The 15,019-nt window shown below is 36.7% G+C and overlaps 1 protein-coding gene across 2 annotated transcripts in view; it reads left to right on the forward strand.

Annotated features, from left to right (window-relative positions):
- Ttll7 (tubulin tyrosine ligase like 7) overlaps nucleotides 1-15,019 on the forward strand; it is a 123,416-nt gene that overhangs the window by 42,575 nt on the left and 65,822 nt on the right. For both annotated transcript variants that reach the window (XM_042683111.1, XM_042683119.1), the window contains exons 7-9: nucleotides 4,310-4,468; nucleotides 8,801-9,017; nucleotides 13,905-14,069. In XM_042683111.1, the coding sequence (XP_042539045.1) occupies nucleotides 4,310-4,468; nucleotides 8,801-9,017; nucleotides 13,905-14,069 (541 nt within the window). The remainder of the gene's footprint in view (nucleotides 1-4,309; nucleotides 4,469-8,800; nucleotides 9,018-13,904; nucleotides 14,070-15,019) is intronic.

The following is a 15,019-nucleotide window of genomic DNA, read 5'->3' on the forward strand; positions in this document are numbered from 1 at the left end:
ACAGACACATGTATGCGTGTTCACTCAGGGCTATATATGCACATATACACATATATTTATCTCTGAAGTTAGTATTAAAATAATGACATTTCATAGAAAGACTATAGACTAAAAAATCTGTCTAGTGATTTGTTGACTGAACTATAGATTTCGTTCCTTGTGTTTGTTTCTGTGAATGTTTAGATTGCTTTGGCTTTTTTTTTTTTAGCTTGAAATGTTGAGTGATAAACAGAATTTGAAAAAAAATTATAGAGGACTATTCCTAGAGAAAGTTCAGTAGAATGTGTTTATTATTACAGAAACATTAATGTCTTCCCTGTAAATGCCATTATGCATCTATTTACTAATTGGAGTATGTGTGTGTGCGTGTGCGTGCACGCACCAGAATTTAGGCTTGAACTAAGAGCTTTGTACGCTTATAACTAACTCTCTACCTCTTGAGCCATGCCCCTACTTCTTACTTTTTGCTGGTTAACTGGACATAAGCATCTTTTTCTGCTTAGAGTTGGTTTTGAACCTCAATCCTTAGATCTCAACCTCTTGAGTAGTTAGAATTACAAGTGTGAGATATTGGTGGCCAGCAACTCAGTAGTTTTTTTTTTATTAGTCTATGTTTCAGAGATCATTAATTTTAATATACCACAAAAGTACAAGGCAGAAAAGATTTGGTGATGCTGTGTTTGGGCAGTAGTGCTGACAAGGATAATGACTCAGATTGGAGAAGCTTGGAGTAGGCTTCCTAGCTTAGAATTCAAAATGGAACCCTGAGGAGAAGATAAGAAGATGACAAGCAGAGGCAAGAGAGACCATATGGATGCTTCAGCCAGCATGATTTTTGAGGACCCTTATAGTGGTTGTCTGGCTATGTAGGATGTGGAGGGGCTCTGCCTCATACAATTCTGGGTGTGTATGCAAAGATCCAGCCAGGTATGCCATTGTATTTTATGTCATCACTCACTCATTCATCTCTTCATCCCCTCAACATTTAAATAATTTTTTTCTGAGAAAAATAAGTTATTAAATGAATTTAAGCAGAGAAATAGTTTTAGTAATGGTGGGACTGTAGATAATGAATTCAATGTAGTTGGGACACAGAGAGAAAACTTTATAAGGAGATGACTGTCAATATCTAGGTAAGAAATAGAAGTATCTAATAATCCACAAGAGAATGGTAATGGGGAAGAGAGAATAAATAGAAGGGTTTTTCTTTTTTCTTTTTGTGCTAGCTTTGAACTCAGAGCCTTGTATTTATCAGACAGGTGCTCTACCACTTGAGCCATGCTGCCAGCTGAAATTGAAAAGTATTAGAGACAGAACTGATAGAAGGAGAAGACTGCTATGAGGAGAGGTCTTCAGGATGACATTCTGTGGGTTGTAAGACCATCGGGATTACAAGAGTGGGATTCAAAGGAAAGTTTGGGGCCTGAGTAGTTAGTTTCTTTCATCATAGAACACATATTTACCACACATCTATTGTATACCGGCCCAGTGCCAGCCTCTGGGTACATAAATTAATTAAACAGACATGATTTCCATACTATCCAACTGCAGCTTTTCTAAGTGCTAAAGTAGAGGCACAGAGCTCTAAACTTGGTGTACGAGAGCTATTGTGACCTAATTAGGGAGGTGTGGGAGAGTTGCCCTGAGGACAAGATAAGGAAAGTGATAGATGAAAGGTAGATAGAGTTTAAAAGTGCAGATGGTTAGTAAGAAGCATCCAGGGAGGAAGGATAACATGAGCCAAAGTCATGTGGAGGGAGAAAGCATGAATAATCATGATGCTGAAATAATGCCCAGTGCAGCTGGGGCACAGAGATAGGAGTTTAGCTGAAGGGCGATAGTGTTCAGAATTACTGTCTTCATCTTGCATGACATAGGGGAGGTGAGGGTGAGGAGACTGGGCTTGTTGGTAATTTGGAAAGATCATTCTTATGCTCTGTAGAGAAGAGAACAATAGTTTTCATGGTTGAGAGAGGTAAGGGTGAACCTTTTAGTAGGCTTTTACAAACAGGCGAGTTCCCATTCCAGGGTCCTTCAAACTCTCCTTAAGGTAGAAGAGTTTCTGTTAGATTAAAAAGTAATGGCCTAGTACTATAAAGATAGAGTTAACCACTTGTCTAATATTACTGAGTCAATCCCTGACAGAGTGGAAATTATCCCAGATTTCCAAATTCCTAAGAAAGTCTGTATGTTTCTTTTGAGGTAGTTTACCCCTGTTGAGTAAGGTATTTCATTTGAATGTGTATGTGCTTTAAGTTAAAAAAAATATATCTGTGAAATAATGATACCACATAAACACCACATGATTAGTACTTTAAAATTACAGATGGGTTAGTTTTCATAAGTCAGGTAATGAGTACATTTCAGACATTTTGCTCTCCCAGTTTCCCTCCTGTCATATGGTTAGGTTTAAAGGACATTTTTCTAATTAAAAGTGTAACTTTATCTAATTTCCTATCATTCTTAAATATAACAAAAACACTTAAAAGTGTGTAGGAAACCAAAACAGAACATTAGCACTGATACTGTGCTTTATTTTGATGTCTTTGGTATTTAATTTTTAAGCTAGTCAATATTATTCTATTTGGTATTGAGATTAGTTTGTGGGTTTAAAATGGATTAAATAGCTAGGCTTGGTAATTGTTTCCTTCTGCAACATACTTACATTTTTGTAGGATTCTCTTTGTGAAAATACTTGAATTATAACTATATCAATCACCAGTTGTGCTATTGAAATGGTTGATGTATTCTCTACTGTTAGAGTTTAGGCTCTCCTTCTGTGCATATAGGATTATAGGATACCTTTTTTTTGTTTTTTTTTGGTCAGTCATGGGGCTTGAACTCTGGGCCTGGGCGTTTCAGCTCAAGGCCAGTGCTCTACCGCTTGAGCCACAGCACCACTTCTGGTTTTCTGGTGGTTAACTGGAGATAAGAGTGTCACAGACTTTCCTTCCCCCGCTGGCTTTGAACTGCGATCCTCAGATCTCAGCCTCCTGAGTAGCTAGGATTACAGGCATGAGCCACCAGTGTGTAGCTTAGGATACCCATTAAAATTTTTTTTCCCCAATCTGATGACTATATCTGCTCATTCATAAAAGACCTGTGGTTCTGGGAAGGTGGCTCAGTGGTGGAGCGCTTTCCTTGCATACCTGAGGCCCTGGGTTAGATTCCTCAGCACCACATAAGCAAAAAAAAAAAAAAAAAAAGAAAAGAAAAAAGAAAAAAGCCAGAAGTAGCGCTGTGGCTCAAGTGGTAGAGCGCTAGCCTTGAGCTAAAGAGCTGAGGGACAGCGCCCAGGCCCAGAGTTCAGGCCCCATGACCGGACCCCCCCCCCCAAAAAACAAAAAAACATAAAAGACCTGTGTTTTTGTTTGCTTATTGCCAGTTCTGAGGCTTGAACTCAGGGCCTGGGCACTGTTTATTTTACTCAAGACTAGTGCTCTATCACTTGAACCACTTCTGACTTGCATACATTTCAAAAAGTCTTCTTTTGAAGAGGCAATATTTAAAAATATCTCATAATTTTCTTATTTTTTATTGGGAATTGATAAGTGCAATATGGTTAACATTGGTGGCAATCAAAAGTAGACATTTCACAGTATTAAGATACTATGTATTCTCATTGAATTGTATATCTAAATAAACAGCCTACATTTACAGCAAATACACAAACATCAGGAGATACGAGCCATGTAGTCACATGTATTGGTGGTCACATAAATAAAAGTGCTATTGATTCAGTCTTTCAAGTAGTTTTTCCCAAAAAAAGAGTTAGATTCTGAAACACAGTGGCACAAAAATGAGCCAGAAATTGCTCCCTGTGGATGACTCTGATATCCAGAAATCATATTTATGACCTTTGGCCATGAATCATTCCTACTCCCCGCCCACACCCTTAGATAGTTAATGACAGCGACAGTGCTATCTTGCCTATGATCCTGACTCTACTTACCAGATTCCTTTGCAATTAAGAGCCTATCAGTCCATTAATTGAATCAGTTACCATGCTAATGTATTTTACTGTCATTAGTGCCCAGCACAGTGTATAATCAAATAAATCATTGATATACATAATTAGTACCTAACAGGGCAGACGTTTTTGTCTATTTTTTTCCACAGATGAATGTCAGTGTCTAGACCTATGACTAGTACATAGTAGATGCATGACAGTATTTGTTGCGTAGATCAATAAATGAATGGATACTTGAAGGAATGAGGCATGTTAAGTTTCTGTAGTACTGCTAGCACAGAGAAGTAAGATTTATGAGTTTGAATATAAATTGTCCTTTATATTCTTTGTGATTTGTAGAATGATCAAGACTAGACCTCTGGATTATACTTTTATTCCTCGAACATGGATTTTCCCTGCTGAATACACTCAATTCCAGAATTATGTGAAAGAACTGAAGAAAAAACGGAAACAGAAAACTTTTATAGTAAAACCAGCTAATGGTGCAATGGGTCACGGGTAAGTTTATTTTTCCCTATAACCAGTAATATTAAAAATCAATATGGAAAGGATAAACGTGCATACTTACTCATGATTGAGTTTCATTGTAAGAAAATAAGTTTCTAATTATTGTTTTTTAGGAACTAAATCCTTACTGAGACTCATTTCTACTAACCTACCCTATAGGCTTCAGTAATTCAACTGAAAATTTAGACCTAGTGCTAGTGGCTCACACTTATCATCCTAGGAATTGGGGAGGTAGAAATTGGGACGATGGTGGTTGGTTCAGAGGTAGCTCGGGAACAAAGTTTGTGGGCCCCGCTTTACCCTCAGTGGCACATACCTCTCATCCCAGTTATGTGAAAGATTGAGATTGAGAAGATCATGGTTCAGGGCCAGTCAAGGAAAACTGTGAGAGTTCAGGTCAACAGAAAAAGATGGGTGTGGTAGGGTGCACCTGTCATTCCAGCTATGGCAGAAACTGTAAAAAGAGGATTGAGGTCCAATCTGGCCTGAGCAAAAACTGAGACCTTATCTCAAAAAAGTAACCCGAGGAAGAAGGTCCTGCGGTGTGACTCCATCAGTAGAGTGCCTGCTTAGCCATTGTGAAATCCTGAGTTTATACCTCACTACTTCCAAAAATAAACACAAATAAAAAATAAAAAGCAACAAGATGTTAGAATTTAACAGGAGATAATAGCAGAGGGGGAAAAAGAGCTGTTTACGGTTTCTTCATAAACACAAAACACACATTTACAATAATTTTAAAAAGTCTGGAGAGTAAAAGGGTTGCTGTAGTAGAGCTAAGTTGCTTTGGAGAAAGAAATGGAGAGGAATTTTATTCTCATAGCTAGAAGCCTGGAAGGACAATATGTGTGCTCTTTGCTTTATAGATATTTTTTTCATGTTCTCATGGTAACTGAATTGAAAATGGGGAGGCACATTTTTAGTGTGCCAAGAGCTCAGCATGCTAGATGAGAATAGAAAGTACAACTTAAAATTCTTGCTTCTCTTTGCTTGCTTGTGTTTATTTTTCTGCAGTGCACTTTTTTTTTTTAAAAAAAAGGAAGTGTGATAGAGGCTGTTTTTGCTGAAATACACCCTAGTCATCTTAATTTTTATATGAAATACTATGGGAAAAATGGTAGCTACTAGCTAAACTATTCTAAGAATTTAACATTTAGGCAAAATGTAATGATTTGATCACACATTATTTTAAAACTTGAGTTGGTGGTTTAAAACTAAAGTGTGTTATTGGAAATGTTATGTTAATTCCTTACGATTACACTGCTTTCCTATATATCTGTATGAACAAATGTTTTGGAGAAGGCTAAATGAATTTCATATTTTTCTCAATTTTAATGTTAGACATCTAATATTCTATGCATTTAAATTTGTTGCTAAACGTAGAATACTCTTCCAGTTTATTTTGATTACAGTCTAAAAAATAAGCAGAAAAGCAGACAATAGAATAAATCTTATTGCCTGGGTTTAATATGATGTAATACCATGTATAATACAAAGGACATTTCTAGCATCTGTTGAGTATATCTGTTTCCTTGTCAATCTTCTGTCTCATTGTTTTGTCTGCTATTGAAAGTGAACTATAGAACACTATCATTGTTCTACATTTTCTCCCTTCACTTCTGTAAGTTTTTGTTTGATGCATGTTGGAGCTCTGTTGTTAAGTGCACATATATTTATAATTGCTATATGTTCTGCATGCATGGACATTTCTTTTTCCCCCAAAATATTTCTTTATTGAGATTACATGACTGCATAAATTTCACAATATTGTGGCATAGTTATACTTAGCTAAAATCACTATCACTGTATAATATCATGCCTTGTTTTTTGTAACAATGTATTAGAGTCTATTTTGTCTAGTACTAGCTAATCCATGTGATTGTGGACATTCAGTTTCTTTTCTAGCCTTTCACTTTCAACTTGTTTCGATCTTGGTCTCTAAGCAAATCTTTTGTAGACCACCTATAGTTGACTATATTAAAAAAATCCATCCTGTCAAATCTTGCCCTAAAAATTTTTAATTTATTGTAATTATGGAAAAAGGGGCTACACTCTACCTTTTACTATATTTTCTCTGTGTTTTATATACTTTCAGTTCTTTGATTTATCCATTACAGCTTTCTGTTAAATAAGTAGCTCTCTTCTTGTGTACCACTTAAATTCCCTGTCATTTCTTTTATTTCTGAGTTTTCTAAGTGGTGATCCTGAAATTATATATCATCATAATTTATAATAATCTTTTGCATTAGTATCAAATTTCATTTTGATAAAATATAGTTTTTTGTTCCTACATAGCTCTATCCCTTTTTATTGTTGAGGCTGCAAATTATATCTCTGTAAGTCATGCTAACTAGCATAGATTTGTAATGATTACTTTATATAGTTGTCTTTTAAACTATAAGGAAAATGAGGTATTACACACTGAAGTCTACTAATAGTGACTTATATTTGCCTATGCAGTTGTTTTTCTGGTGTTCTTTTAACAGTTTGATTATAATTTGCCTTGGTGTGGATTTCTTTGCGTTTATCCCACTAGAAGTTAATAGAGCTTCTTGGATATTGTAGACAATTTATATTTTCACTACACTGGAACATTTTCTGTCATTATTTCTTCAAATATTCTTTAGAGTCTTTCTCTCTCTCTTCCTCATAGATTGCCATTATGTGGATATTGGTATGCTTATAGATACCTCCTCACACAGGCTTCCTTAGGCTCTATGTAGTTTATCTGATTGATTTTTTTGTTTCAGCTCCTCAGTCTAGATAATCTCAATTAGTATATCTTCAAGTTTTAAATTTCCTTCCTTCCTTCCTTCCTTCCTTCCTATTTCCCTCCCTCCCTCCCTCCTTCCCTCTCTCTCTCTCTCTCTCTCCCTCTCCCCCCTCTCTCTCAGTTATAGGACTTGAACTCAGGACCACAGTGCCACTTCCGGTTTTGTAGTGGTTAATTATAGATAAGAGTCTCATGGACTTTCTGCTGGGCTGGCTTCAAACTGCAACCCTCAGATCTCAGTCTTCTTAGTAGCTAGAATTATGGGCATTAGGCACCTGGCTTCTTTTTATATTTATGAACATATCTTATAGCCCTATTAATGACTCTTCATTAAAGTTACTATACTTTTCAACCATAGAATTTTTGTTAAGACAAAAATCGGATTTTTAGTGAGGCATTGGTTTTATGATTTCCCTTTTTCTGTAAATAGTTTCCTTGAGCATTTGGTATAATTTTTCAAATAGTTATTAAACATTTATCTAGTAAGCTAATTGTCAAGGCTTTGGTGTTCTGTTTTTTTTAAATCTTTGTATATGAGCTATATTTTTGTCTTTCCATTCTTCATATGTTTTGAGTATAATCTGGTTGTTTTGAATGTTATCATATATGAAGACTGGAAGTCACATTCCATCCCTCTACATGGTTTTTTGTTGTTGCTGTTCATTGTAGTGCCCATATTTTGTTTAGTGACCAGTTAAGTTTCCATTTTTCTAGTTCAATAATCAGCTAGTAAATAAACAGAAGTGTCCTTAAATACTGGAATTAAAAAAAAACTTGAGGGATGCCAGTCTTTGCACATGTGCTTATGAAAGCATGCCCTCAATCTTCTGACAGACTGTTTGCAACTCCACCTTAGATTGTGAAGTCTGATGTTTAGCCAAGAGACAAGAGCTTAGGTCCTTCTCATGTCTATCCTGAATTTTTATAGGTTTTTGACATATACATTGCCTTCTTGATTCTCAGAAATGTCAGAGCTTTTCAAAATCCTAAAGATTTCCATCATTTCTGTGTTATTTGTTCCAAGTGATATTTGTTGCCCTATACAACGGGGACTAATATATTTGCCTTTAAATATATTTTAAAAATAGTCCTCACAGTCACTTCAGTGCTAGTGCAGATCTGAGATAGGCAGATTTAAAACAAGCCTTTTGACTTGCCCAGGAACCCTAAACAGGTCAAAATAGAGAAACATCAGACAAAGATCCATTCAGCACACTCCATAACCAGGCATCTGTGCTGGGAGTCTAGGATATTGCTCAACTCCATTGATGAACTCTTAACTAGAAGAAATTAAAATGCCATAGAGCTCTTTTATGCCGATATATAGTTTTTGTTATTGGTTCTTGATTCAGTTACTTGAATGTTGCAAGCTTGTATTCAGACCATCACCTCCAAGAGTTGATCGCGACTTTCCCCCCATTTGTTGCTTTTGTGGAGTACCCAGTTTTGGAGTTTCCTGTACTATTGTTTCCTCCTTGAGTATGTAGATAACATTTGGTACGTCTTGCCTCCATATCATATTATTTTTCCCTTTTTTCCCATGAACTTAGGATTTCTTTGATAAGAAATGGTGACAAACTTCCATCTCAGGATCATTTAATTGTCCAAGAATATATTGAAAAGCCTTTCCTCATGGAGGGTTACAAGTTTGATTTACGAATTTATATTCTGGTAACATCATGTGATCCACTGAAAGTCTTTCTCTATCATGATGGACTTGTGCGAATGGGAACAGAGAAGTACATCCCACCAAATGAGTCCAATTTGGTAAGTGATATTAGGGAGAACTTACACTTCCATTCATTTTCCCAATAAATAGTTTGGAAAATGTTTATTACATATAGAGAGTATTTCAATCAGATTTCCTTCTTAGGAGTATATGGTCTAGAAGACTAATGCACATAAGCAAGATTGCTTTAACTTACAGACAACTTTGGGCAACATGGAAAAGAAAGTTGTGTGATCTAGGCAATTAATTAGAAATAAGTTTCCTCTCTGTGGGTACTTTTGAGTGCTGTGAGCACAGTCCGGATTTCAGAGTACACATCTCTATATGCAGAAGTCCTCTGCAGAAATGACTCTAGTAGAAACATAAACAATATGCGACTGAGAAGTAACAGTAAACTGCAATGAAGTTTGTTCAGTGCCTTCGGGGGGGGGGGGGAGGGTGACATTTGATTGGGCTTTGTGTAAAAAGTAGGATGTGAACATGTAGAATGTGAGAGGAAAGAGCAAAAGTTATCAGACAGTAGTTAATCATTTTTTTAGAACAAAAGAGAGAGTTGTAAAATTTACACTGACAAATGTGAAATCAAGACACAAATGAACAGTTTCAGTGTGCATCATAAAATCAGCAAGGAGAGAAATTTGTAGGTATTTTCCTACTCATTTTTCTTTGTTACAATCATCATATTTCATGAAAGTTCTAAGTGTAGCTTATCATGAAAATCATCAACTATAATTTATAACTTAAGGAAGTCAAATTATGATTTATTAACTATTTAAAATTAGTTTATTGCTTCACAGTTTGAGAAATTACTGGTTATTATTCTTCCTCAATATGTATAGACCTACCATCATTAAGAATGGTAATATTTTTGTGTGTGCTGGTCCTAGGCTTGAACTCAAGGAGGCACTGTCCCTGTGGTTTTTCTTTTTAAGGCTAGCACTTTATCACTTGAACCATGGCTCCACTTTCTCCTTTTTTTTTTTGGAGTAGTTTATTGGCGATAAGGGTATTGAGCTGTGTACTGGTGGCTCATGCCTGTACTCCTAACTACTCAGTGAAGATCATGGTTCAAAGCCAGCCTGGGAAAAGTCTGTAAAACTTTTCTGTTCCCAATTAACTTCTGTCAAACCACATGTGGAGCTGTAGTTTAAGGCGGTAGAATGCTAGCCTTGAGAAAAAGAGCTCAGAGCTCAGGGGCAGTGCCCAGGCCCTGAATTCAAGCCCCATGACCACGACCACCACCACCACCACCATGAAAAAGAGTCTCACAGACTTTCTTGCCTGGACTGGCTTCAAACAGTTATCCTCAGATCTTAGCCTCTTGAGTAACTAAGATTACAGGAATGAGCCACTAGCACCTGGCTTAAGAATGGTAATATTTTTAACTTGAAATGTAGCCAAGTGTTAACATTGCAATATTGTAGACCTAGCAAAGAAAAAATGAGAAGTTTTTATAGGAAAGGATATGAAAAGGAATAAATATTTAATTAATGGTTATAAGATGTGTTTATATCAATAACCAAGTAATGTTTGGACTCTATTATGTTGTAGGCATTGTGTCATTTTGGGGAAGACACTGACTGAGCCAGATATAGTACTTGATCTCACAGAAGCAGCAGTGTCATGGGAAGGCAGAAAGTTTTATAGATGAGTACAATACATAATAGTAAGAATGAAGTCCTAACAAATAGGTCATGTTATGGTAGTACCAGCAGGGTACTTCACCCAGCTGGAGAAAAGGGCAGGGAGGGAAGTGTGTCAATTGAAGGCTGAGTAATGAGGAGCTGGCCAGGTTTCGGGGGGAGCAGGGCAGAGTGTGGTGGAGCTCCGGGCATAAGAGTGTATTGGAGTCAAAAGATCAGACGAGTTCAGGTTGGCTAAAGTGCAGGTGAAAAGAGATGCCTGTTCAGAGATGAGAATGGTAGGTTATAAAACTAGATTATTGAAGATTTTGATGGCCACATCCAGGATTTTGGAATTTAGCTTAAGATGAAGCTTTGAAAGGTCTTAAACTAAGCAGAGAAGGAATGGGATGTGAGTTTTCAAAGTCACCTGATGTGCAGTTGTGGGGAATCTGAGATGGAGATGGGTAGGGGAAGCATGGAGTACAAGAGACAAGAAACTGTTTTAGTCAAATCACATATGAACGGAAGAGATACTTAGAAAAAAGAGCAGTTGGAGCTGGACTAAAAATATGAACATAGATTTCAGGTACATTTAGGATAATATGGATAGCATTTGTATTGTATGGTGACAGGTTGGATTTGTGGAATAAAAACGAGAAAGAGGGAAATCAAGAGTAAACTTAGTGTTAGGCCTGGGCAATGGGATGGGATAAAGGAATATGGGAACTATAGACAGAATTTGAGATTAGTTATCTTATTGGGATTAAAATAATTGAAGTGGATAAAAATGGATTATATAGAAGGCAGTATTTATCTTTAGATGGTATTGAACATGGGAAGGCTGGGAAGGATTCTTTTTTTTGTAGTAAAGTGCTTTGTTCTTACATACTAAGCTATGTGTATATAATTTGCTTAAGTACGATGGATTTGGAAGTCAGAATGAGAAATGAAGAGAAGGGAAATGTGATTTCCACTTGCTCTTAAGTTTTTGGCTTTGGTTTTCACATGCATAGTATTCTACTCTGCTGCTCTCCTATGCAATCTCTAACCATCTTAACAATTTTGTGATTTTTAAAAAGTGAAATAAAAAATTATGTAAAATGAGACCACAGTGATGTGTAAGGTAAGTTTATGAAAAAAAGGTCTTGGAAAAAACATAAAGCATAATGGTTGTATTGGTTCTTTTTGGATAGCAGACTCCTGCTTGGTATCTGTCTTTTTTAATTTTAGAATTTAAAAACAGCATGCATATTTGGAATGACTTAAATATTTATGTCAGAATTAAGTATCTAGAGCCTCTATATAATGAGAATAAGAGAGAGACCTATAAATGTTCAAATATATTAGACACTCACTTTTCCTGTTACCACGTAGTGCTACCATGTAGTGGTCATTTATTTAGTTCTTCAAAAGTTTTTGAGTAAAAACCAATTTAGTAACAAGCCTAAAGACTGGCAAACAGGGTAGCATACAGTCAGTTTTACCTTTGCAAGGTGCTATGAGATTCATAGATGTTTTGTGGATGCTCCTAAAATATCAATTAATGAATGAAAGACATCAAAATTTTACTTAGTTTGCACATGTATCAGTAATCTACATGTAGCACAAGTGATATTTCTGCCTATTTTATTTCAAAGATCTTAATATCAACGCCCTAACAAACTACACTGAAAATAAAATAGGACATGGTTATAACTGATGATTAAGAAATCAAAATAGTAAAATAGTAATTATATATTCAGAGCACTCTTTGGGAGTGGGAATCTGAAGAGGGAAGAATTAAAGACAGAGTCAATAAAGAAGCTTCATGTAGTTTGATAAGGAACCATTAGATGTATAATCTTTATGAGAACTTTTAAATCTTGGATTTTCTTTCAAGTTTGTTTATCAATAAATTTTCATACTAAAGAAATCAGGATTTAGAAAAGATTAGAACCAAAGATACCAATATGGGAGCTCAGTACATCGATGTTAATCATTTAGACATCTGTATAGCACCTTGAGGTGTGTTCTGTGGGTGGAAGCTTAATTGTACTGTCTTGGTAATGAAAAATAGTGTGACCCAGTCAGTACAGGAGGGGAGGAGTCGGTACAGGAAGATTTGGTAGTTCCCTCCCTCCCTCCCTCCCTCCCTCTCTCTCTCTTTCTCTCTGCTGCTTGCTTGAATTTTCTTTTCCTCCATTCCCTCCCTCCTTCCCTATTCTTTCCTCCTTTCTTCCCTCCCTCCCTCCCTTCCTTCCTTCCTTCCTTCCTCCCTTCCTTCCACTTTTTCTTGAAAAGAATATTTCTCAGAAAACTTATTTCCTCAAATTTGAGTGCAAATGATAAAGGCAAATAATAACATCAAAATGACTTAAGAGCATTGCTCTTGTTTAGCAATATGTAGGTTCATGTTTTTCTTTTTTGTTGTTGTTGAGGTGCCAGCATTTGAATACAGGGCCTCAAGCATACTGGGCAAGTGCTCTGTGTACTTTCACATTTTAACTTGATATCTTCTATTCTATTTATCTGATACAGTGTTCTGGAAGATAATATTGTGAGGAACACACACACACACACACACACACACACACACACACACACACACACACACACAACTTTTAAGTTATTACATCCTCAGGACTTCAAAGGAAATGTGTCATTCTTTTACTTGACTATTACTTAAATAACTATGAAATTATCAGTCTGTACATTATTATTTTTGTTGTTGTTGTTGGTCGTGGGGCTTGAACTCTAGGCCTGGGCACTGTCCCTGAGCTCTTCAGCTCAAGGTGCGTGCTCTACCACTTGAGCCACAGTGCCACTTCCGATTTTCTGGTGGTTAATTAGAGATAAGAGTCTCACAGACTTTCCTGCCCGAGCTGGCTTTGAACTGCAATCTTCAGATTTCAGCCTCCTGAGTAGCTAGGCTTATAGGCATGAGCCACTGGCGCCCAGCTGTATAAGTATTTTTTTGAGCCAGTCCTGTGGCTTGAACTCAGGGCCTAGGTGATGTCCCTGAGCATTTTTTTGCTTAAGGCTTACACTCTACCACTTGAGCCAAAGCTCCACTTTTGGATTTTTTGTGATTTGGAGATAAGAGTCTCATGGGCTTTCCTGTCCAGTCTGGCTTCCAAGTATGATTCTCAGATCTCAGCCTCTTGAGTAGTTAGGATTACAGTCATGAGCCACTGATTCCAGCAATCTGTATAATTTTAGCTTTAAAGTTGTTTTTGGTCTTTGAATTCCTTCTTTTCCTGTGAGACTACAGATTTGAAGAATCTCATAGAGGGTAATGACTTTGATTCTCATTTGTTACAGACCCAGTTATACATGCATCTGACAAACTACTCCGTGAATAAGCATAATGAGCATTTTGAGCGAGATGAAACAGAAGACAAAGGCAGCAAACGTTCCATCAAATGGTTTACAGAATTCCTACAAGCAAATCAACATGATGTTACTAAATTTTGGAGTGATATTTCAGTAAGATTATTCCACAGTAATCATCTTGCCTCAGCATTAATTTAAAACACCACCAAGAATTTTAAAGAATAGATTACACTGGGCAGATAAAGAGCATTTTTAAGCAGATCTTGACAAGTGGGATTTTGCCAGTAGTGGCGGGAGAGACAGAATCTAAGTGTGAACAAAGTGCAGTCAAGGCATAGTGGTGTGAACATTGGTGAGGGTTTGTGAGAGGTGGTGCATAGTGTCATGTGTGGTTTGTTGGAGGTTTGCAGGAAATAACTGCTGAGAAGATGTGTTGGGCTAAATTTTAGGCCAAACTTGGTAGACAGTGGGGAGTAGTAGTAGTTATATGAGCCCAAAAAGAGTCATGCATCTAAAAGACAAACTTACAAGTGGGTGCAAGGCTGATTAAACATACACTAAAGACACATGAAGACAAATGAAGTGAAAAGAATGGTCTGAAAGAAACCTGCAGAAAAACGAGGTGAGGATGACATTAACATGGATTAAATGATTAAATGTGATTTTCAGGAAGAGTTGCAGGGAGAGCAGGTATGGCAGGAGCTGATACAATGCGGAAAGAAATTATTTAAGAAGATACAGAGCTTGGGTTTGCATATGAAGGAAAGAAACTATTTTAATTCTTTAATTCAGGCATTCATTCAGTAAACAACATAAGCTTATATCTGGTTGGTAGTTCAAATTCATATCATATAAGACAAAGTTCCAATACCCAAAAAGTGTGCAGACTAAAAGGGAAAAATGCACACAAGTCATTCACAGAATGTAAATACAACAAGAGGCATGTACTGGTCTGTGGGGCTGTATAATAGGTTTAAGAAGTATTTTTGGAAGGAGGGCACTGACAGCTGAAGTGTGTGTGTGTGTGTGTGTGTGTGTGTGTGTGTGTGTGTGTGTGTGTGTGTGTGCATGCTTGTCCTGAGTCTTGAACTTGGAAGCTCTTG

This window comes from Dipodomys spectabilis, unplaced genomic scaffold (assembly GCF_019054845.1).
Source record: "Dipodomys spectabilis isolate Male_0828 unplaced genomic scaffold, ASM1905484v1 ptg000002l, whole genome shotgun sequence".
Taxonomy (NCBI): domain Eukaryota; kingdom Metazoa; phylum Chordata; class Mammalia; order Rodentia; family Heteromyidae; genus Dipodomys; species Dipodomys spectabilis.